The sequence below is a fragment of the Neoarius graeffei genome, chromosome 19 (assembly GCF_027579695.1).
Source record: "Neoarius graeffei isolate fNeoGra1 chromosome 19, fNeoGra1.pri, whole genome shotgun sequence".
Classification (NCBI taxonomy): Eukaryota; Metazoa; Chordata; class Actinopteri; order Siluriformes; family Ariidae; genus Neoarius; species Neoarius graeffei.
Window position 1 is genome coordinate 31,546,378 of NC_083587.1, and position 23,448 is coordinate 31,569,825.

At 40.0% G+C, this 23,448-nt stretch overlaps 1 protein-coding gene across 1 annotated transcript; it reads right to left on the reverse strand.

Moving 5' to 3' along the window:
• Positions 1 to 10,157: 10,157 nt before the first annotated feature.
• cbln2b (cerebellin 2b precursor) lies at positions 10,158 to 14,733 on the reverse strand. Its single transcript, XM_060900881.1, has 4 exons — positions 14,698 to 14,733; positions 13,791 to 14,266; positions 11,992 to 12,111; positions 10,158 to 10,926 (listed from the first exon to the last, which is right to left on the reverse strand). The coding sequence occupies exons 2-4, from the start codon at positions 14,073 to 14,075 to the stop codon at positions 10,729 to 10,731; spliced, it is 603 nt and encodes a 200-aa protein (XP_060756864.1). The 5' UTR covers positions 14,076 to 14,266; positions 14,698 to 14,733; the 3' UTR covers positions 10,158 to 10,728.
• Between the last annotated feature and the right edge of the window lie 8,715 nt (positions 14,734 to 23,448).

Sequence of the window (23,448 nt, forward strand, 5' to 3'; positions counted from 1 at the left end):
TTGCGTTGGTGCACAGCAATCTTCAAGTTATGCCACAGATTCTCAGTTGGATTGAGGTCTGGGCTTTGACTAGGCCATTCCAAGACATTTAAATGTTTCCCTTTAAACCACTCTAGTGTAGCTTTAGCAGTACTTTAGGGTCACTGTCCTGCTGGAATGTGAACCTTCGTCCCGGTCTAAAACCTCTGACCGACTCAAACAGGTTTTCCTCCAGAATCGCCCTGTATTTAGTGCCATCCAGACTTCCTTCAGTTCTGACCAGCTTTCCTGTCCCTGCAGATGAAAAATATCCCCACAGCATGATGCTGCCACCACCATGCTTAACTGTACAATTGGTATTCTCAGGGTGTTGGATTTGTGCCACACATGGCATTTCCCATGATGGCCAAAAGGATAAATTTTAGTCTTATCTAACCAGAGAATCTTCTTCCATGTGTTTGGGGAGTCTGCCACATGCTGCTGGGCAAACTCCTAACATGTTTTCTTAAGCAATGACTTTTTTCTGGCCACTCTTCCATAAAGCCCCGCTCTGTGGAGTGTATGGCTTAAAGTGGTCCTATGGACAGATACTCCCATCTCCACTGTGGATCTTTGCAGCTCCTTCAGTGTTATCTTTGGTCTCTTTGTTGCATCTCTAATTAATGCCCTCCTTGCCTGGTCTGTGAGTTTTGGTGGGCGGCCTTCTCTTGTCAGGTTTGTAATGGTGACATATTCTTTCCATTTTGCTATCATGAATTTAATGGTGCTCTGTGGGATATTCAAAGTTTGGGATATTTTTTATAAACCAACCCTGATCTATACATCTCTACAACTTTGTCTCTGACCTGTTTGGAGACTCCTTGGTTTTCATGTTGTTTGCTTAGTAGTGTTGCAGAGTCAGGGTCCTTCCAGAACAGGTTGAGTTCTATAGACATCATGTGACAGATCATGTGACACTTTGATTGTACACAGGTGGATTTTAATCAACTAGTTATGTGACTTATGAAGTGAATTGGTTGGACCAGCTCTTGTTTAGGGGTTTCATAGGAAAGGGAGTGAATACTTATGCACACTCCAGATTTCTGGGTTTTTTTCATCTTAATTATTGTTTGTGTCACAATAAAAAAAAAAAAAGTGTGCACCTTTAATGTGGGAGGCATGGTGTGTAAATCAAATGGTGCTAACCTTCCAAAAATCCACTTTAATTTCATCTTGTAATGCAACAAAACAGGACAAACACCAAGTGGGATGAATACTTTTGCAAGACATTGTATAGCCAGTAAAAGATAAAAAGACAGTCTGGGTTTAGGCTGGCATGAGTGAGGCAGACTCATGCCCCAAAGTCCATTTCACCCCTCCCCTTCTGTGCTGAGTTGTAAAGCTGGATGGCCCTGGGGACAAAGGACCTACTCAACCTGTCTTTTGAGCATGACAGCGACAGAAGTCTGCCACTAAATATGCTCCTCTGTCTGGTGAAAGTGCTCAAGATAGAATCCAAGACCAGATCTCAAGACAGAATCCAAGAAACTCACCCCTTGTTATATCGAGTCATTTGAGATTGAGTGCATCATTAACCCCTCCACATTCAGAGAGAAACTACCCAGGTCCATCTAAATCAACCCCACCTTCCATGCTCAAACCGGTGTCCACAAGCTCAAACCAGTGTCTGTCAGCCCCTTGTCAGCCATGCCTTCCATTTATTCCTGATGTTTATTTTTCCATTTCCCTTTTTTCCTGTGTTCCTCCTGCTCCCCTGTTTCTCTCTCTCTCTCTCTCTCTCTCTCTCTCTCTCTCTCTCTCTATGTGTGTGTGTGTGTGTGTGTGTGTGTGTGTGTGTATATACAGTAAGTGTGTGTATTGGCACAGTGGGTATAGTGCTCCTTTTGTTCTCCCAGGCTTCCTGATTGCAGTGCACCTGAACATCATCTAACCTGCAATATAAATACCCTGTCTTTTCATCCACTCATCACCAGATTATTGCTTCAGCTAGTGTGGTAGATCGCATCGCTTGGTCACTTTGAATTGTGCATTGCTTGGTCACTTAGAATTATGTTCTTGTGTTGTTATATCCTGTGTCTGTTCACTTACCCTGTCTGTCCATGTAAATAGAAGCATTGCATGCCGCCTACATTTCCACACACCTCCCTGTCTACTGTTCAACTCCTTCCACACTCACTCATTTGCCTGCAAACCTGCACTGCCTCTCTCCACCTCTCTCTACCTGCCTTCACTTCCTGCCAGCTCAGTGGTAAAGAATCTGTGCTCTCACTGCTGTGACCCAGGTTTGATCCTTGGACAAGTTTCATCTCTCTGCTTTTGCCATCCAAAAATCCTCACCCCTTTTCAATGCATTCATTATCTGTAGCCACTTATCCTGTTCTTCAGGGTCGCAGGGAAGCTGGAGCCTATCCCAGCTGACTATGGGCAAGAAGCGGGGTACACCCTGGACAAGTCATCAGGTTATCGCAGAGCTGACACAGAGACAAACAACCATTCACACTCACATTCACGATCAATTTAGAGCCACCAGTTAACCTAACCTGCATGTCTTTGGACTGTGGGGGAAACCAGAGCACCCAAGGAAACCCACACAGACACAGGGAGAACATGCAAACTCCACACAGAAAGGCCCTCACCGGCCGCTGGGCTCGAACCCGGAACCTTCTTGCTGTGAGGCTACAGTGCTAACCACTACACCACTAACCACTACACCACCATGCCACCTCACCCCTTCTCCCTTTCTGAAAATTATCAATAAATTCTCCTGTTGTTCACACTACTCCTGAGTCTGTGTTTATACACATAATATCAGTGTGACCCAAATGGCACCCCAGTCATGAAAATCACCTTTAAAGTGTGAAAGAATCATAAATGGGCGGCACGGTGGTGTAGTGGTTAGCGCTGTCGCCTCACAGCAAGAAGGTCTGGGTTCTGGCTGGCGAGGGCCTTTCTGTGCGGAGTTTGCATGTTCTCCCCGTGTCCACGTGGGTTTCCTCCGGGTGCTCTGGTTTCCCCCACAGTCCAAAGACATGCAGGTTAGGTTAACTGGTGACTCTAAATTGACCATAGGTGTGAATGTGAGTGTGAATGGTTGTCTGTGTCTATGTGTCAGCCCTGTGATGACCTGGCGACTTGTCCAGGGTGTACCCCGCCTTTCGCCCGTAGTCAGCTGGGATAAGCTCCAGCTTGCCTGCGACCCTGTAGAACAGGATAAAGCGGCTAGAGATAATGAGATGAGAATGAGAGAATCATAAATGACAAAGTCTTCCTTGCCTCAAATTATAATTTGATTTTGGCAACTGATGATAAAAAAAAAAGCTAACTTACAGCTACATCTCTAATCTTTCAAAATTTATCTAGCATTAAAATGTCTCATGACACAAATTCGTTAGCTGCCACAAAACAAAGTGCCTAGATAAATAGAAAAACATAAACGGCTAGAGAAGTAGGCCAGTTCGGTGGTATTCAAGTTGTTACATCTGTTACACATCAGTTTTGTGAATTTTGGTATAAAGTCTGATAGCTATGAAGTAATGCAACAAAAAGGTGATCAAAGAGAAATGTAGTGATGGAATGTTTGGAAATGCATAATGTGGGGCTTGTCTTCTGAAATAGTAAAAAATCAAGAGAGTAAGAGATTAAATATACTTGTGCCACAGCTTTGGAGAAAAGCTACTGTACCAGTCAAGGTAGTAAACAACAATAACTGCTGGAGCAGGACATGATCATGTATAGTACCTATATATGTTACAACACCGACTATAGGGCTAAATATTGTCTTATATTCTAGAAAATATGCTTCTCTTTTTTATTTATTCTAGTAAACATATAGAAAGAAATGCACGCAGTGCCACCAAAGCTTTGTGGTGTAAAAATCAAGGATACGCAATAATTCCTCCAGCCTGCATTCATTATTACAGGGTTTTTAATATCGTCATAAACATATCGCCATGATATTGCCTCGAGCAAAAGACAAAATCACGACTGAACTGTTTATTAGCTGACTACGTTAGACTGTGTAATTGCTAGCGCTAGTGAAAATTAATTTCTGATCACTTTAAACCTATTAGCTGTCTGTCCCAGTGTTTGTGCAATGTGTCTGTGTGTGCATGTATTTTTGTGTGTGTGAGGATCTTTGTTCAAGCCTGGATGAGTCAGAATTACAGCTGCAGCTCTCATCAGGGAGGCGTGCACAGATTAATGACTAACCGCAACTGACACCAGTGCTGGAACCCTGAAAAACCTGGCGTTAAAACCCCACACGTGCCATTAATATGCAATTTCAGCCGCAAATTCGCGGAGCATTACAGCACGTCTCGCTGTGAAGTCACAGGGAGGTGGATGATCCTGCTGAGAGAAAAACCCGCCCGCTCAAATTAGCCCGCAATGGGAGTTTAACAAGAGTATTGTCTTTCAGGAGAGTGAGAAAAACCACATTAATGCGGGATGTGTTTCTTGGATGTTGCTACTTTTTCATAATTAAAAACACACAGTATTCAGCCATCTGCGCACTCATAAAAGTGTCACTGAGAACATAGATTTATGGCACCTATGTGGGTTTTATGGTTCAGAGTTTTTAATGGAGAGTGTATAACTTCTTTTCAAATACAGTGCTGTTTTATAGCACAAACAATGCCACTGGAAGTGTGGATCATTTTTAACTTCAACCCCTTATCTACATTTAATACTTGGCAAATATCAAGCATGTGTCTGAATGAAAATATTCCCACTGCATATTCAAAATAAAATGTTCTTATTTGCCACATTTAATCTTTATTTGATTATACACTCACTGGCCACTTTAACAGGAACATGCTCTTGATTCGAAGATTCCTGTTCTTGGCTGCAGGAGTGGAACCCAATGTGTTTTTCTGCTGTTGCATGCTGAGATGCTTTTCTGCTCACCACAGTTATAAAGAGTTGCTATGAGTTACTATATCCTTCCTGGCAGCTGGAACCAATCCGGACATTTTCCTCTGACCTCTCTTATCAACAAGACATTTCCACCCACAGAACTGTCGCTAACTCAATGTTTTTTTTTGTTTTGTTTTGTTTTTCGCACCATTCTGTGTAAAGAGACTGTTGTGTGTGAAAACCCCAGGAGATCAGCAGTTTCCGAAATACTCAAACCAGTCCATCTGGCACCAACACCCATGCCACAGTGAAAGTCACACTTTGAGATCACAGTTTTTCCCATTCTGATGTTTGAAGTGAACGTTAAAGAAAGTATCTCGCAAATAAACAAATTGAGCTAAAAGTCATTGTTATGTCTGTCCTTTATAAAAAAGCTGCATGTTGAATTTTTTTCTTCACGATATAACCACTAAAGTGATGAAAATAGACGGAACTATTTTTTGCCATGGAGACTGCCATAACTCCATCGTGTGTGATGTCATTTTCTGAGAGCAGAGGTGTACAAGTGCATGCTATACTAGTGTCAGCGGGGCTAAGTATTCTGTCAGGGACAGTTGGAGATGGATGTAAGTGCAGAAGATCTTTATTATAAAGAAAAGTGCAAACAGGCAAACGGTCCAAATCATCAGGCGTATATCGTGAACGGTAAAACAAGCAAAAGGTAGAGCGAGGCACAAACAGAATATTGTCGACAGAAGCAGGGTCAAAAATGAGGAACAGGAAACAGGAATCAGAAACCAGGAAATCAGCCAGGAAACAAGGCTCGGTAATGTGTCACAACAACGCAATACTTCACAAAGTAAGTCTGCATTCTGAGTCCTTATTTAGGCGTGCTGATTGCACCTTAATCCCGTGCAGGTGTGTGTGATTTACGGCACATGCTGTCCAGAGCACGCCTGAGAGTCCATCTGTTGTGACAACTAGACTGTTGGATAATATTCTGGTCTAGCGTGACTTCTCAGTCAATTTGTTTGCATTTCTCCACAAAAATGATGGCAATGTAGTATTAGAAAAGGAATCAAAATAAAATAGTGGCTAGTTTATTGCCTGTTTATTTAAAAAAACAAAAATCCTGATTATCTTCCATCTGTCTGACGTGTGACACAGTATGCTGTCATGCAGAATCCGCAGCACCACCCTCGTTTTCGTCTCCTAATACATCCATGTACCTGGCTAATCCAGTATGGCCGCACCCAGAGAAATGGCCCAACAGACTGATGTTACAACTTTAACACGGGGTTTAAGCTAAAGTCTGCTTAATTTTTTTTCCGTCTAGAACATCTTGCATTAATGTATAATGATGACATTTCATAACCCCGTAATTTCAAAATTCCCTGGTTAATTGTTTTAACTGAAGCTCTTGATTTGTATCTGCATGATTTTATGCACTGTGCTGCTGTGAAGGGATTGGCTGATTAGAGAACTGCACAAAACAGCAGGTGTATGGGTGTTCCTAATAAAGTGGCCGCTAAGTATATGTTACAGGTAATCTGAACCAAATATAGATACATACGGTACAACACGATGCACTGACAGCTGTTACCATAACAAGTACATTAATAATTAAGTGCATTGAGTTTTCAATCATCTTAGATTATATCAGTCTCTCGATCAGGACTTCCTCCAAATGCCTTTATTGAAAAGAAAAAAAATCTGACCTGAATCTGAAGCTTATATACAGAATTTTCTGATAGTTATAGTTGTCAGATTCAAATTCAGAAATTATTTTAGATTATATGGGTAGCATGGCATCCTTCTGACTCCAGGGACCCTGGTTCCATCCTGAGCTCATGTAACTGGGTGGATTTGTTACTCAGATTTACTCAAACAATAATTTACTCCTAAGTGTGAATGAGTGTGTATCCTGGGATAAGTTCTGTATCTATCACAGCCCTGACCAAGAAAAAAAAGTGTGACTGAAGATGGATGATGAATGATGCATAAATAGGTATCCATTATATTTATTTCACTGGAAGAGTCATTTGTATAATATTGTACTATTTATGTATTAATCCTTTAAATTGAATAAACTAATAAATCATCTCCTCCTTGGGGTTATGTTTATGAAAGTGCATACATATCTTCACTTTTAGCAAACTATTAAAAGGCATCAGCTATTTTAACATGCTAAATTGAACTCTTGTAAATAAATCAGTACTGCTAATCTGTGCATGGTAATACTTCGCCAGCATCAAATGGCTTAACATAATAATACTATTCTTGTATTAGCCAGTGTACACTGAGATAAATATTCTTCAATGTGACTTCTAAAGAATAAATGTGCTTTTTTTAAGATCTTGTAGCTGTGACCAGAGTCACCTTGTAGAAAATCTCCACCCCAGAGGCCATCAATTAGATTGAACAAAGAAGCAAATAGTAATTAGGTGTTTCAAATGTATATGAACACTGAGTGGGAGATTACCACAATGTGCAATATAAAGTGCAATATCTCTCCTGCTGCCCCTTTTTCTTTTTTTTCTTTCTCCCCTCCTCTCTCTCCCCTTCCTCTCTTCCCCATATCTTATTCTTTTAATATTTGTATATGTAAATGCTTAATTTATTTTAATTTATCTAGAAGTTTTTCTCTATTTCTTTTCTCTGTTTATCTGTAATGATGCTGCTGGAATCTTAATTTCCCTGAGGGAACCCTCCCAAAGGGATCAATAAATTTTATCTAATCTAATCTAATCTAATCTAATCTAATCTAATCTAATCTAATCTAATCTAATCTAATCTACATGGGAATAAGATAATTGCCCTGTACACCCTTAGTAGTGCATGCCATTTGGTATTCAGCCACAGGGGAGAAAAAGTGATGGAAAAACAGAGTTGAATGTTTCATGGTAAAAGTAGAAAATAAGAAAACATTGCTCTTACAAAAGTACAATATTTTTTAATTTTAAAGCATTTTAAAATAGATTTTTAAAGCCGTTGCTGCTCAGCATGTTTTAAACAGCACTTGGAAATGAGATGGCCTTCTTGTTTAAAAATGAAGTGCTGGTAAAGGTGTGCCCCATTTTCAGCTCTGACTCACACTCTCGCTCCTTACTGATTTTCTTTTTCTCCCTAAAACTTGGCAGAACAACACACATCTTTTTCAGTCTATTATCTAATGATAGCATTTTGGCTGTTCACTATGAGTGTTTTCCCTCTGTGCCGCAGACACAAGTCAAGTGCACGCATACACGCACACACACGTTCATCTTACAAACCTACGTACAGAGCATCATCCACTGACAGCTATTAATATACCGGGTATGATTATCAATGCAGCTAATTAATGCTAAGCCTACACCTAACTCTAATCTTAACCCCAGTAATGAAAAGAACACATCTGGCTCTTTTAGCATGGTTTTTTTTTTTTTATTAATAAGAATCAAAGTTTCAGGTTCATTAAAAAAAAAATGTTTTCCTCATGGAGACCAGCCAGATGTAAAGTGTCAGATATTTCTATCCCTGTGAGAACATTTGGTCTGCACAAAGATATAAAAAAAAAACAATCTGATGATCCTGAAGACAAAAGTTATTCAATTTTCTCCAGTTTAGGTATACTGCTAGCTGTAAGTAACATTAGCTAGCTAGCTAGAAATATTACATACTACATACTGTAAGTAATGTTTGGGAAAAGAAATAGCCAGCTAGTACATTATTTTAGAAATAACTCACTTGGATTTGACCTCAATATCCATATTCCTGGTAATTAATATTATATTCACCAAACCTATCAAAATATACCAGAACAATCAAGGTTTGGCTTGATATGTTATGTATAGCTACTGTGTGTTAACTGCCTGAAAAGAGCTTCAGCTAGCTTCAGCGGGCAGTAAACCTAGCCACAAAACAATTTGTATTTTATGTATCTCAGCCTTTGTTGGCTTTCTAACACTAGATAGCAAACCAAAGTGTTCTATCACACAGAAAATCTTAACAGTTAACACCCAATAATCTAGAAATTAACATATTTTAGCACCTCATTGCCAAGGTTCTGATGTGAAATCACAAAATGAGCCCATATGTATTTAGTCTAAGAAAATTTAGCTGACTAAAACCATCATTACATTGCAGACGCTCTTATCCAAAGCATCGTACAATATACCCAGTGCAGCCTGGGGAGCAGGTGGGGGTTAGGTGCCTTGCTCAAGGGCACTTCAGCTATTCCTGCTGGTCCAGAGAATCGAACCAGTGACCTTTTGGTCCCAAAGCTACTTCTCTAAGTATTATGGCTTCCCCCATGGCCTAATGAATTATTTAATCCAGTAAAATATTGAAGATTATTATACATTTTTGATGGATTAAAAACATGTATTCTATTCCCTTCTAGCGGGTTTCATTCATTTGGTTCGATAGCATGCAATATTGTTATCATATCATTTATTCTACATGTATTACGCCACTCTATCCAATGGAAAATGAGCATTGAATATGGCTTACGATATTGCACGGTTGTCAAGACAACATGATGTCATATGTCGGAGATGTAAAACTTCCACATGAGCAAGCAACTGCGACAATTTGTAAACAAACATGGCTGCCAGGTTTGCTTTGTTAAATACGGAAGATTTTGAGAGAATTTTTAAAAAGAAAGACGCGTTGAACACCTGAAAGAAATGTATAATAATAATAATAATAATGGCTTTTTTCATGGTATATCAGATATATTTTTTCGTGGTATATCAGATATATTACATTCAGCTAGCATGATATTGAACTTATCTTTGACTCGTTCAGTATCATGCTAGCTGAATGGAATATATCTGATAGACCACTCAACGCCAGCCAATATTATTTTATTATTAATATTGAATTATTGAATTCAATGTGGCTTTAAATCTTTGCATATATGCACAAGTGGTGGTGGTAGCATCCACTTTCCTTTATATTCAAGCTGCATCATATCTCTTGGTGGTCAAGTACGGTACATGTAATGTGTTATTCTGGCTTACATTCCCCCTGTGCCATCATCAACATCAAATGTGTCATCATGCAGGAAAATGTGTTAAAATATGATGTCCAATATCTAATCAATAACTTCTAATCATTGTATCATCATCATCCTGATTATATGTCTTACCATGATGGATGGGCATTCTTTTTTTTTTGGCTCAGTGTGTCATTAATAATTAAAAACGACTAAATAAATACACATACAAGACAATATTTTATTAGGCGGGACATCATAGAGGGATTTTTTTTTTACAATGCACATTTGTGAGCAGGATCACGGAACAGTAAATCAGCTAAAGTTAATGCAGATCTGGAATGTAGAACACACCATGTGAATAATATGTACTGTATAAATTCAGATAGACCTTCAGTTTTTAAACTGTCTCCATTGGCTGAATATAATATATTTATATATATATTTTTTCTCTTTTAATAATCACTGTATATTAGGCAGCCTATGTGTGGCATAATGTTGAATATGTTCAGCGTCCAAAGGAAACATCATGAACACCACAGACAAACAAGATCTTCCATTCGTGCAAAAACAAATTTGCTTTAGTAACATGTTGTTCGAATAGGGAAGGTCCGCAGCTCCACAATCAACCTCACATCGATCTTTAAGGCTCTACAAACACAACGAAAAGCATTGGTCAATATAAATATATGAAGTCCGGGATCCCAGTTCTTCATCTTCATCATGGGTATATAGTTGTCCGCTTTCGTTCTTAGGTGAAAGATTTGATTTTTTTTTTCCGCCAACAATAAAATCCAAACGGGTTCCTCTTGCTCTGGTTATATAAGATTAATGCACAAACTCCAGGGTCCTTATTCAGCATATTATGAATACCTCCCAGCTCTTTTGAAAAAAGAGTCAGCAGTTGTTTAGAGTACTTAGAGAGGAAAAACTAAAAATCCAGAGAAGGTGGAATATTTCCATCCGCCCATGAGATTCCCTCGCTCCAGTTTGAGATAAACCCGGTCCTCCCTCTCCACCATCAGTAACACTCCGTTACTCGCCGCCTCCCGTGTGACGTCCTGGTCTCCGGCGAATGCAGATATGATGGGGTATTCGTTGTGCATCAGGTTCACCTGAACACAAAAAATCGTTATGTGGATGCACTGACCTCTAATATTCATGTACAATTGTAAGATTTCGCTGAATATTTATATAAAAACATTTCTATGTTTTAGACCTGCAGGAAGGAAAGTCTAAAGCTGGAACTAAATACAGAATGCCTCAAGAAAGCCGTATTTTAAAGAACTCTACGTGCTAAGAATTAAATCTATATAAAAATCACATAAATGGTTGATGTTCCACCCCTTCAGTACAGTTCCGGACACTATCAAGAGGTTCTGGAGGCCATAGTGGTCCAACACCTTATTACAACATTTTGTGTTGTTTTTTCCCTTAATGTGTCTGTATATAAACCCCATTAAAGGCAAGTTAAAACCTAAATAGCAGAGAAACCTGCACATATTGTGCACCACAGTGTTAAAGGGCCCCTGGGGTAAAACTAAGGAAAAAGAAATACGGCTGATGTTTTACAGAAACCTCATATCTCCACAAATAGACATCGGGGCTGTAAACAATCTCTACTGCCCTTAATAACTTGACTCGCGCATTTTCCTTAAGGGGGCATTTAGTGCCAGGGTAGCCTCCAAAGCAAAAATGAACCCTGATAATATTCTATAAATTCAAACGGACATGAATTAACTCTCTAAGAGAGAATTACGTACGAAGAGTTAATTCAGCATAGGGTTTATTTGTATAAGACACACATGCATACTCCATTGTGTTTCGGTTCTGAATAAATATTAAAGCTAAAAATCCATTTAAAAAAAGTCTTTAAAAAATCTAAATCTGCTTTCCCACATGGATTAAATACATCAAATCCTTTCCAGGTTCACTTATTATTCACATCAGGCATACAAATCAAACCAGGTTAATTAGTACTTCTTTCAAAAGCAAGTATTTAGTTCTGTTGATTGCATTTTTCCACACATACTTTTCCTTTACAGGTTCATTTAATTGGCATTTCTATGCACGTTGCTCTCTAACACACAGTAAAGTGAAGTGAAGTGATAAATACAATTAATCATCATCAAATTATCTTTACCACCTTACACCATTAATACTCTCTTTAATATTCTCACCTGGATGGTTTGTCTGTTGTAGACTTTCACCACATGGAAGCTGAAACTGTAAATTCCCCTCCGCGGTGCCGTGAACACGCTGGCCTTCAAGTCAAAATGGTTGCCGATATTCACTAAAACCTGACACAAGCAGCATAACAGACATTTTAATCTCTTACACAGTTTGAACCTTCACTTATTGCCTAATCTATCTGAATGACTTTCATATCATGCTTAGGGATATATGATAACTGGCTACAATACTGCTCATTATTACTTAAAAAAACACAAACAAAAAAAAAAAAACCTCTTTCTACACCTTTACAGAATAGCCACAAAGTTCGTCATGTTTTATATGTTCCTCATATATGTGTGTGTGTGTGTGTGTTTTCTTTCAAACATAGTATACTATATTGTTTTACTTTTCATGTTATTTGATTCATTGCTTTTCACATGTTCATTTTTATACATCAGACACGATTATTTCATTTTCACTTGTCCATTTTTCTCATGTCAGGCATGTGGTTTTATTTTTCACATATCACATTATTTACATGATGTCACATGTGCTGACGAAAATCACATGTGCAATTTGTGAATTAACAGGGCATAGTAACATGGTGAAATGTATGAGCTCATATTGCTCACGTAATCATATCGAAATACATGTGATTTTTCTGAAAAATATTGCCTCGGCTTGCTGATCTTGAACACGAGCAGACAAAAATGCCTTTTTTTTTTCCTAAAGACCAGCATTGCAGTTCAATAATGTTAATTTCCCCTCAACAGTGTGCCACAAGGGAATTTGAAAAGTTTGACAGAAAAAAAACTGCATATACACCAATAAGAACAAAGAAAGTGTTAAATTAACACCTGATGTGTTAACTTTTGCAACATTGAATTAGCTGTAAATGAATTTTTGAATAATGATTAATCGAGCAGATTTTTTGAGGATGTCTGATCAAGTCAGTAACCACAACATGATTTCAGAGTGGAGCAAAGAAAGATTTACAGTATGCTATTTTTGGCCATGTTGTGCTCACCTTGTGTATATACTCTACACTCTCCAAAAGTCAGAGATAACAGACATTAATTCTGGCAATTAAATTAAATATTATATGTATTTGTTTAACACAAGAGTTTAAACAACAATGTACAAGTTTAATTAATTAGAATAGGGCATTCAACGTTGTACGAGCAGGATTGTGCTGTGTATTATCCGTGAGTTAGTGTACCATGGGTGGGTTTATTTTTAGTATTAAGATTTTGCAACCTTTATCAATAATAAAATCAGATAATAATAAAAGCCAACGAGAACAGAACTGTATGCCAAATTCCAAAATCACGGTAACACACAGTCCAACTCTCACTCCCTTTCTGTTCATCCATTCAGGTGCAATTTAAGCCTACCCATGTTCATTTATTATTAGTGCTAATTTAATATTATCATATTTATTCATTTATGTAAATAAGTTGAATGTAACAACATAGTTGTTATTCAAAATAAATAGTGAATCTACAATTTAGCAGTGATGACTACTATGTGAAAGCTGAGTCTTCGTGACATTGGAATGATTTAATTCCACACTATAGGTGCCAAGTTTAATGTTACAGTGAGCCAAGTAGGTGTTATTTCAATACTGAACCTCATTAAGCACAACCAAACCTTATGACTTAAAATTAAAAACAGCCGATATGCTTTGTTAATACTGACATTGTATATCTGTGCAGTCGGAACCCTGTAAGTTATTTAGCATTAGCATTGCAGGTGTAATGTACAGTAACTCCAACAATCCATAAGCAATGAATAAGTTATAGACCTGGTCGAAGTAGATGGTGGTGGAGGTGTTGCTCATGTCAGACGGCTCATGATTGGTGCCCCTGATGGCCGAGAATGCTACCCTGGCACTCCCTGAGCGCACTGAGATGCCAAGCGCTGACGTCACACCACCGTCTGATGACGGGTTCGAGTCGCACACCACCAAGCATTTCCCTTCAAGGACCACGGGTTCAGTGTCGTTCTGACCCAATGACACGCCAACACCAAGCACCAGGAGGACAGCAAGGACAAGCACCAACATCTGTGCGATGTAGCGTCCCATCATAATCACAGAGGCAAGGTTACAAATCTGTTAAATCCGTCTCCTTTGACTGAGGAATTCTTATGACGCTAATCGCCTCCTTTGATCTCTGTTTTGTCTTTCTTTCTTTTTTCTCTAACTCTAACTGATGCTCTCCTTTTCCCTCCTTCTTCTCGGCTGGTATTCAGATCTTCAGAGGACTTGTTTGATATATTCTGGAGGGGAAAAAAGGAAAGGGCAGTATGGATTAAGTTTAAAAAGACCAAAATATCGACAAAGCACTATCTCTGTTTATATAAATGGAAATTTCATACAGTTCTGTTCTCCGAAACTTTGGAATGCATCTCTAATTTACAAATTAAACTTTCATTCGAGCAAATTTTTCAAAATTTTACTCATTTTCACATTTTACCTCGCAGATTCACTTGACCCTCTTTTGCCTCCATTACAGATCAAAAACTTTAAACTTTATCCTTTTGACTGCACTATACAAAATTTTATAATTATAGACTTAAATCCAACATGATATGAAGTCAATACAATATCATTATATCCAGATTCTCCTGCTCATCTACATCCATGAAAAAAGCTTTCCTTTGCTGTATATTCTCTCCTCTTATAGTCCTTAAGTTCGTCCTTTTTTTACCTGGTAAATCCATCGCTGTCTGGGACATCTGCGTCCTTCTGAGGCAGAGAGCAGAATGGAGAGAAGTCGTCCTCCCCTTCATTCCTTTATAAGGACAATTCCCGCCCAGTTTCAGGATTATTCACTCACTCACGCACTCACACACAAACACACACACACGGTGCCTGAACGCTGAATTTCCATGGATGTCCTCGGCATGAAATCACCCAGTCACCTGAATCAATGAATATATAAATCATCATCATCTTTTTTTTCTTTTGCATGGCTCTACCAGTGAATAAAATATAACACGATCGAGAAATCTGCTGGCAAAAATGCTGAAAGAAAAACTGAGAATAAAGAGCCAGAACAAAGATGGTCAGACTGATATTGTGCAAATTAATTAGAGCACAAAACAAGGGGGAAATCATGTTGGGTGAAATGAAAATAGTGTTCACATGCTTCTTTATTTTAAGGACCAGACAATTAAAGGTGCTTTAGCTCCATCCAGTGGAAGGGAACATGATTTTCAGTTTTCATTGACGGAGCCACTCATCAGCTCTTTCTCACTCTCTTTATTTACGTTCGTCTTTCAAGTATTTATAACGTGCAACTTTAGTTGACTTGGAATCAGAATAGGCAGAAATTAAAAATAAAATGTGGACAGAGGTAGAGGAACAGATACATTCCTAGAAATTTTGGTTCTATCTTAGACTAGAACCATAAAAGAATTTAGCCCTCGGTGGAAACCTTTAGGATTTCTTCTACAACAAGGTTTTTCCTTTCAGAAATGACTCCAAGTAGATTATCTTTGGAAAGCTAGAACTGTTACCCATCCTGAGAACCCATAAGGAAAGTGTGTACATAGATAGCAGAGGAGAGAGAGAGAGAGAGAGAGAGAGACTCTTATCTTAAGCTTTCCAAAACCTCATCACTTAAAAATAAAGACATGTAAACAGATCCATTATGCTTTGCTAACACCTCCATTGTATATCTGTCCAGTCAGAAACCTGTACATTATTTAGTATTAGCATTGCAGGTGTAGTGTATAGTAACTCCCACAATCCATAAGCAAGGAACAAGTTAGATCTACTCAAAGTAGATGGTAGTCATACATGTCAACCTATACGGATTGTCCGGAAATTATACGGATTTTAGCTCATTTCAAGGGCGTACGGGCGTATAAACAAAGTCTTACGGATTTTCAGTATTTTCTGACCTAAATGTATTTTGTGTATCTTATTTGAACATCGTCAGCTGATCGTCGCAAAAACATACAAAAGCTCGATTTATAGACAAAGAACAGCGTGTATGCAGGGGCAGATAACCCAGACGATGTGAAACCGGATGTTTATTCCTCAAGCCTCGTGCAGTATCACGACTGCGAGACTTCGCTCGTTCCGGTCATGCGCACGATCTGCATTTAAACGCGCCAAACGGTCATTGTTCTAACGATTTTTTCATTGTGCAGAGCGACATTGTTTACACCTGAGAGATTTTGAATAGCGTCTGCTGAGTGAAAGAATGGGAACACCGAGAAAGAAAATGAGATATGGCGGGCGGTATCTTCCTGAATGGAAGGAGACATTTAATGGTGTCATTGTTCAGGCGAAAAATGAGGAGTACGCGCACTGCACAGTTTGTGTGCGAGATATAAAAGTTGTGGCGTCTGGAGTTTACGACGTGAGGGAACACATGAGGTCCAAACTACATCAGCGAAATTTGCACCAGAAACAGAATCAGCCGCAAATGACGATGTTTGCAAAGCCTAAGACCGATGATCAACCAACAAGTGTAATAAGAGCAGAAGTTACGATCTGTAATTTTATTGCTCAGCACAATTTGCCGCTAGCCGTTGCGGACCACCTGACAGAACTGTTGCTGCAAATTTGCACGGACAGTACAATTGCGAAATCTATCAGCTGTAGGCACACCAAAACAATGCAAATAATCAAAAAGAGCTCGGCCCCCGAAGCTACACTACCGATCATCCAGCACTGCTGGACGTCGCCATTTTTCTTGATGATCGACGAATCCAATGACAAAAAGACGGACAAGCGACTGGCCGTTTTGGTACGGATCTTCGACATAAACAGAGGGGCGAAGTCAAGAATCATAGACATGCCCGTGTGCAATATCGGCACGGGCAAGGCGATTTTCGACATGCTGGACGAAGTTCTCAGGCAAGTTATATTTACTTATTTATTTATTAAGTTTGGTGCGATTCGAAGACTATAAGGATTTTATGTTGATTTTATGGATTTCTTCCTCTGATACTACAGGTGGATGCCCAAAGGGGTTGACATGTATGGGTAGTGGAGGTGTCACTCATGTCTGACGGCTCATGATTGGTGGCCCTGATGACTGAATGCTACCCTGGCTTTCCCCGAGCGCCCTGAGATGCCAAGTGCTGATGTCAGGCAACTGTCCTATGACAGGTTCGAGTTGCACACCACTAGGCATTTCCCCTCCAGGACCATGGGTTCAGTGTTGTTCTGACCCAGTGACATGACAACACCAAGTGTCAGGAGGAGAGCAAGGGCAAGCACCAGAAAAGGACTGACTCAGAGGATAATAATAATAATAAGGGGCGGCACGGTGGTGTAGTGGTTAGCGCTGTCGCCTCACAGCAAGAAGGTCCTGGGTTCGAGCCCCGGGGCCGGCGAGGGCCTTTCTGTGTGGAGTTTGCATGTTCTCCCCGTGTCCGCGTGGGTTTCCTCCGGGTGCTCCGGTTTCCCCCACAGTCCAAAGACATGCAGGTTAGGTTAACTGGTGACTCTAAAATTGACCGTAGGTGTGAATGTGAGTGTGAATGGTTGTCTGTGTCTATGTGTCAGCCCTGTGATGACCTGGCGACTTGTCCAGGGTGTACCCCGCCTTTCGCCCGTAGTCAGCTGGGATAGGCTCCAGCTTGCCTGCGACCCTGTAGAAGGATAAAGCGGCTAGAGATAATGAGATGAGATAATAATAATCATAGTCCCTTTGGGGGAACCCTGAAAGTGTCTATATAGATTCCCATAAAAGAAGAGTGCATCAAAAATCAAAGTGAAATAAAATCTCTTTAGATTTCAGAACCCTTAAGTGTCTACAGTTATCCTCTGGATGATCCCTTCTACATACGGTACGACCCCATACCAAATTAATTCTCTTTCAGAAACCCTTAAAGATTCTAAATAGTTTCATGTCACAGAGGGTTCCAAGTACATTTTAGAACCAAGGTTTCTTCAGTTGTCCTTCTGTGAAATCCTTAAAGGTTCTACGTAAAACCCGATGACAGATTGTTTCTCTATTAGAAAATATCCCAAACAGAAGCCTTTTACGAAGCTAACAACCCTTAATTGAATGACTACTTACAATAAAACACCCTTGAAGAACCCATTTGTGTCTAAGAATGCAGGAATCCAAAGATCTTTGCCTTGCCAAAGAACCTTTGTCTTAAAGAAAAAAGGCTGTAAAGCATAGATAGATACATCTGTTGTGGGTTTCCCAAAAGCCTCAACGCTAAGAGCATCTTAACTAGGAGAGACAGCATTCATTGTGCTGCTCGCTCTACCATTTAACGATGATCTTTGTGCTGTGATGCTTTTGGGAAACTCGGGCCTGTTCTGTTAGTTGTCCGAAGAACCTTTGATAAACTTTTTTTTTTCCAAATAAGTATAGAGCCAAACGTACAGACAGACAGGTTACATTTCCTCAGTTCTCTGTAGAACTCTAGATAGGTTCCCTGTCCGAGACTGTTCCATGTATAACCATTTTAAGAAGCTAAGCTCTCTGACGAATCATTTTGAAAGAGATAAACAGCTGTATGTATCAGTGCTACAGTATAAAAACATAATAAGTGTGAAAAGCAGGAAAAATATTGGAAATTTTGAAAGAAAAGCAAGATTCACTTATGAGGATGTTTATCTGTGTACTGACGAGTGCAGAAAAACTAGGAACGGCAACATGGCTAAACTGAGTGTGACTTAATACAAGTGTCAGTCACGTGTTGTGAATGCGTTAAGCAATGGTAACCAGTGTGATAGGATGGAATAACACAAGGAACTGTAATCCTGGGATTACTGGGATTCACCAGGGAAGAGCAATGGCCCATGTAGACATATTTGACCATCTAAGCTCACTAATTAATGAGAGTTGACAAATTAGTTGTAAGCTTCTAGACCTCTCTACATTATATAATAAAGTCTAGGCCAAAAGTAAAAAAAGGCTTCTTTTTATTTTTTACTAGGCCTTTAAAAAAGGCTAGGCCAAAAGTTTCAAAGCCTGTGATTTTCAGTCCGACAGAGTGTGTTAAGACTGCTGAACCATCACTTAACCTCTTTAATTAACTGTCACTCTGAAGTTACTAATTGGCACTATTACATAACTCCTTGTCATAGCACTATGGCTCGTTCTAGAAGCAACTGGGGGGGTCAAGGACCTTTATATGCTGAGATAAAGTATTCGTTTAATTACTGACCCGCTCATGCTATACAACATCTTCATCTGCCACTGAACTGTGTATCGTTGAACATGTTTTTTAGCTAATTGTGTTTCTCGAACAAGGTTCCAGAATTCTTCTCTAACAAGGACACTTACTAACTGAAAGCAGTAGTAAGGCCTTATATTACAGCACTGTTGAATTCTCAGATCTATAGGTGTTGATTAATTTTCTATAACAGCATGGCCATGACAGCTGTCTGTAGTTTAAACTAGAAACGCACTTCTGCAAGAAAATGCTAGTGTGATTAGTGCAACTCATGAAGGACAGATGTACATGTGTTGTTTGTTCTGAGCTTTGAAATGAAGGTTGGTGGCTCTCTGATAAAGCCTGACTGAGCAGGACGACTGTGATTCCAAAACTCTGTGTATTTCTACAGGGCCAAAACAAAACCTTCATTAATTTCAATGGGGGAAAAACAAACAACAGGAAAATGAGAAAATGAGAGTGGCTTTCCAAAAGCTGCATACAAGCACACTATATCAAGGCACGGTAATTGAGTTGAAATTTGTTTGGGGTCAATATCTTGAAGAAACGGGATAAAAAAGTGTTCTGATGGATAACTAATTGCTCAATCACTCACACCAAGGTTAGGTTTACATAAATGTACTCGCTGATAGAGACTACGGACATTATAATGGATGTTCCAGATAATCTTAAGGGTCTTAACATTAAGATTAAGATGAAGAATAATCTTAACATTAAGTGTTACATTAATCTAAGTGGAATAATAGGTTGTAGTGGTAAGTGTCAGTGGTTTGCACTGTTATAGTCGAGTCACTAAACCTCGAGTCTGAGTCCAGTCTCGAGTCCCCAGTATTCAAATCCAAGTCATTCAAGAAAATTTTGAGTCGAGTCCACTATTGATCTGAGTTGAATCTGAGGCTACGTTTACATTACGTCGAATCAGCGGATCATCAGATTAACGTTCTTAAAACGATTCGCTTTTACACTAAAACCGTTAGCCGTGCACACAGCAACACCAATACACGGATACGCTCGGCTCCGCAGGCATCCTGCGCTCCAAATCACTCCGCCCTGAACAGCGAGTGCCCTCTGGAGGGTGCACACTCCGGCCCTGCGCAGCTCACACAGCGCGCGAGTGAAGTGCACAAGCCACGATTTGGGACTGAGCTGCTGTGTGTGTGATCCCAGCGCATATCACTTACTACTTGCAAGTGGAAGGATGGCAAGCCTAAAGACAATCATAACTACACAATGGGCAGTATTTGCATCAGTATTTGCAGTATTTTCATACTTTTATACTCTTTAATGAAAGGTGATACAAGGCGGAAGTCCGCGCCGTTTTTCAGCAGTCGCGTCACATGACCAACGCCAGCGAATCAGGGAGGTGGATGTCACAGTGACGTTGTCCAATGAGGACGCCAGCTAGAGCTCAGCACAGCGTATTCGCGTATCTCAATGTTTACACAGCACCGGACCAGATACGATCTAGATTGAATACGTGGACGCTGGCGGATTCCCGTTTCCCGGCTTTTCCAGGTGGTTTAATGTAAACGGACAGTGCATCCGCGAAGAAAACGAGACAGATACAGTCTAATGTAAACGTAGCCTGAGTTGAATCCAAGAACAAGACTACAACTGCACCATTTAATGGTGGCTGTTGCTGCCTTAATGTGAAACTGTCTTTGCTGTTGTGTTAGACTAACGTTACTGCTTGAGTGCCCCATTTTAGTTAATAGGTTACAGATAAAAAGCTTGTTCATTACTCAGCAAGCTCCGCCCACTATCAACAAGGCAAATAACATGAGAGAGGGTTAACACTAGCTAGTTCATCGCTCAGCAAGCAAGCCCCGCTATCAACAGAGCAATGAACATATACCCCTTTTCCACCAAATCAGTTCCAGGGCTGGCTCAGGGCCAGTGCTAGTGCTGGTTCACAACTCGTTCAATTTGCGAGCCAGCTGAGAACCAGTTTGCTTTTCCATAGCTCGGGGTGCTAAGGGGAGCCACGTCATTACGTCACTCCATACGTCAGTTACGTCGCTGTGTTTGCATAAACCTTGGCGCGAACATCGAAGCAACAACAACACGGAGAAGAAGAAGCAGCAACAACAACAATAATGGATGACTTCGCGTTTGTACAGCTGCTGCTTCTGGCTTTATGGTGCTTCATTGGGATCAGAAAACGGCAGATCCAATATGTTTGTGTTGATTGACAGGTTTTGAGTGGACGGCGATTATGTTCTAGGAGACAGGTAATAACCTAATAATGTTTTGACTCTTACTTACACTGAATGTGAGATGGTTATGTTAGCCTTTGTTATGAGCTAACGTTAGCTGGTGTTATGTCGGCTTTGGCGGTCTTGCTATTGTTGTTGGTCTTAACAACTCCGCCCTCCTGCTGACGTAAGCGGTTCTTTCCTCTGGCCCAGCAAAGAGCTGGTGCTAGCCTGGAACCGGTTTTTCTGGCCCCAGAGCCAGTTCTTTGTCAGTGGAAACAGAAAACCCGGTTCCAAACTAAGCACTGGCCCCGAACCAGCCCTGGAACTGATTTGGTGGAAAAGGGGCAATAGTGTGTCACTTCCTTCTCTGGGTGGAGTCTTGCCAAATGACGATTGAAGTTCGAGGTTGTCCTCGTCGTCTCCTCGATAGTTCTTCTACCATACATATAGAACACACAACAGTGCATTTTTTCCCACTGCACAAGAAGTCTGTATAAGCAAAGCGGACGATCCTGGGGCTTCTCTCCAGGCATTTTAGTGTCATTAACATTAGTTTGTTCCTGAACATGACGTATGAACAGGCGAATGTGCATTCTCTTGCATGAAATTAATATAAAAATGAATGTAGATATAAATATAAATATATTATGCCAAATTATTATGGCATGTTACAAAAAATAAAGAAAAAATCAGTCCTCATCTCCAACTTACGAGTCCAAATGCAGTTAATGTATGAGTCCAAGTCCAAGTCATCAATGCTCAAGTCCAAGTCAAGTCACGAGTCTTTAAAATTAGGCATGAGTCAGACCCGAGTCCGAGTCCTACAAGCCTGGTAGTTTGTAATGGTCTGTATGTTTTCCACTATAGAAAAGTCTTCAGAACAAAAGACATTACACTTTCTGGTTTCTCAGTAACACAAGTTACATTTAACTTGTCTCGTGGATGTTTCATAACTTTTACATATAACTAAAAGGGTTAAAAAAGAGTAATGTGTCATTATTCAGGTAATTAAAAACTGTAGTCATGGGTATTACAGCAGTATTAGAAGAGTAAAACATTTTGGGATGTACTGTTATTGGAAAATAATCCACTTTGGGTTGGTAACAGTAAGTCCACTTCATGTGTAACTCCACTTCATTATTATTATTATTATTATTATTATTATTATTATTATTATTATTATTATTACCACCATCTAGAGACAACTTTCTGTACTGCATCACATCATTTATCATTAAATTACATCGCTACTTCAAGAAAACACATTTCACCAAAAAGATATGGAAATGTTTATATTAAGGCTACTTCCTAACCTTGTCTTGGCATCTTCCTGCAAGAATAATGTTCACTAAGCACCAGTTTAATGAACACATTGATAAATATAGTCAGTTTGCCTAAAGATGTCTAAAACCTTGCTAGCTAAGTTACACAAAATAGACAAACTTCTCTTGCATGAAATTAGTATAAAAATTAGGAATCAGACACAGTCTGGAATCAGACACAGTCTCAGTGTTTAAGTCTAGGCTGAAAACATATCTGCTTAGTCAAGCCTTTTGTTAATGGTGTTTATGAGGTAAAGGTGTAGATCTGGAGGGTCCTCAGACATAGAGTGTTTTGGTAAACTGGGATGTACGGATGCTGTCAGTCCCCCACTTGCTTGCTCACTCGAGTTTGTTGACGGTGTAGTGGCTGGCTGCTTTATGTCCTGGGGCTCCCTCATGCCTGTGTTACCTTCTGGCTCTCCCCTTTTAGTTATGTTGTCATAGTTAGTTGCCGGAGTCCCTGCTTGTGCTCAGTGCAATATGTATACTGTTCCTACTTATTCAGGTGACATTGGGCATATCTAACAACCTGTGCTTTCTTCCCCCCCCCCCCCAAATCTGTCCCTCTGAGTTACATGTCAGTCCTGGGATCGAGATGCTGACCTCTTCTGCTCCTCAGACCTGCCTGATCCATCCTGGTGCCCTGTGTCTGGTTGGAGTCTCATCACATCGCTCCTGTGGAGGGCGGCCCCATGTGGACAGTTGGGGGTACCGCCTGGAGGACGTTCTGGACTCTTGCAGTGCTGCTTTTGTGGCTGGAGACTGCAGTTGACTTGCTGACTTT

Excerpts from the sequence above, each read along its gene's own strand:
- cbln2b (XM_060900881.1), bottom strand. The coding sequence starts at position 14,075 with ATGATGGGACGCTACATCGCACAGATGTTGGTGCTTGTCCTTGCTGTC. Across the intron at positions 12,112-13,790 it reads CCACCATCTACTTCGACCAG|GTTTTAGTGAATATCGGCAA; the intron begins GTCTATAACTTA and ends TGCTTGTGTCAG. Across the intron at positions 10,927-11,991 it reads ACAACAGACAAACCATCCAG|GTGAACCTGATGCACAACGA; the intron begins GTGAGAATATTA and ends TTTTGTGTTCAG.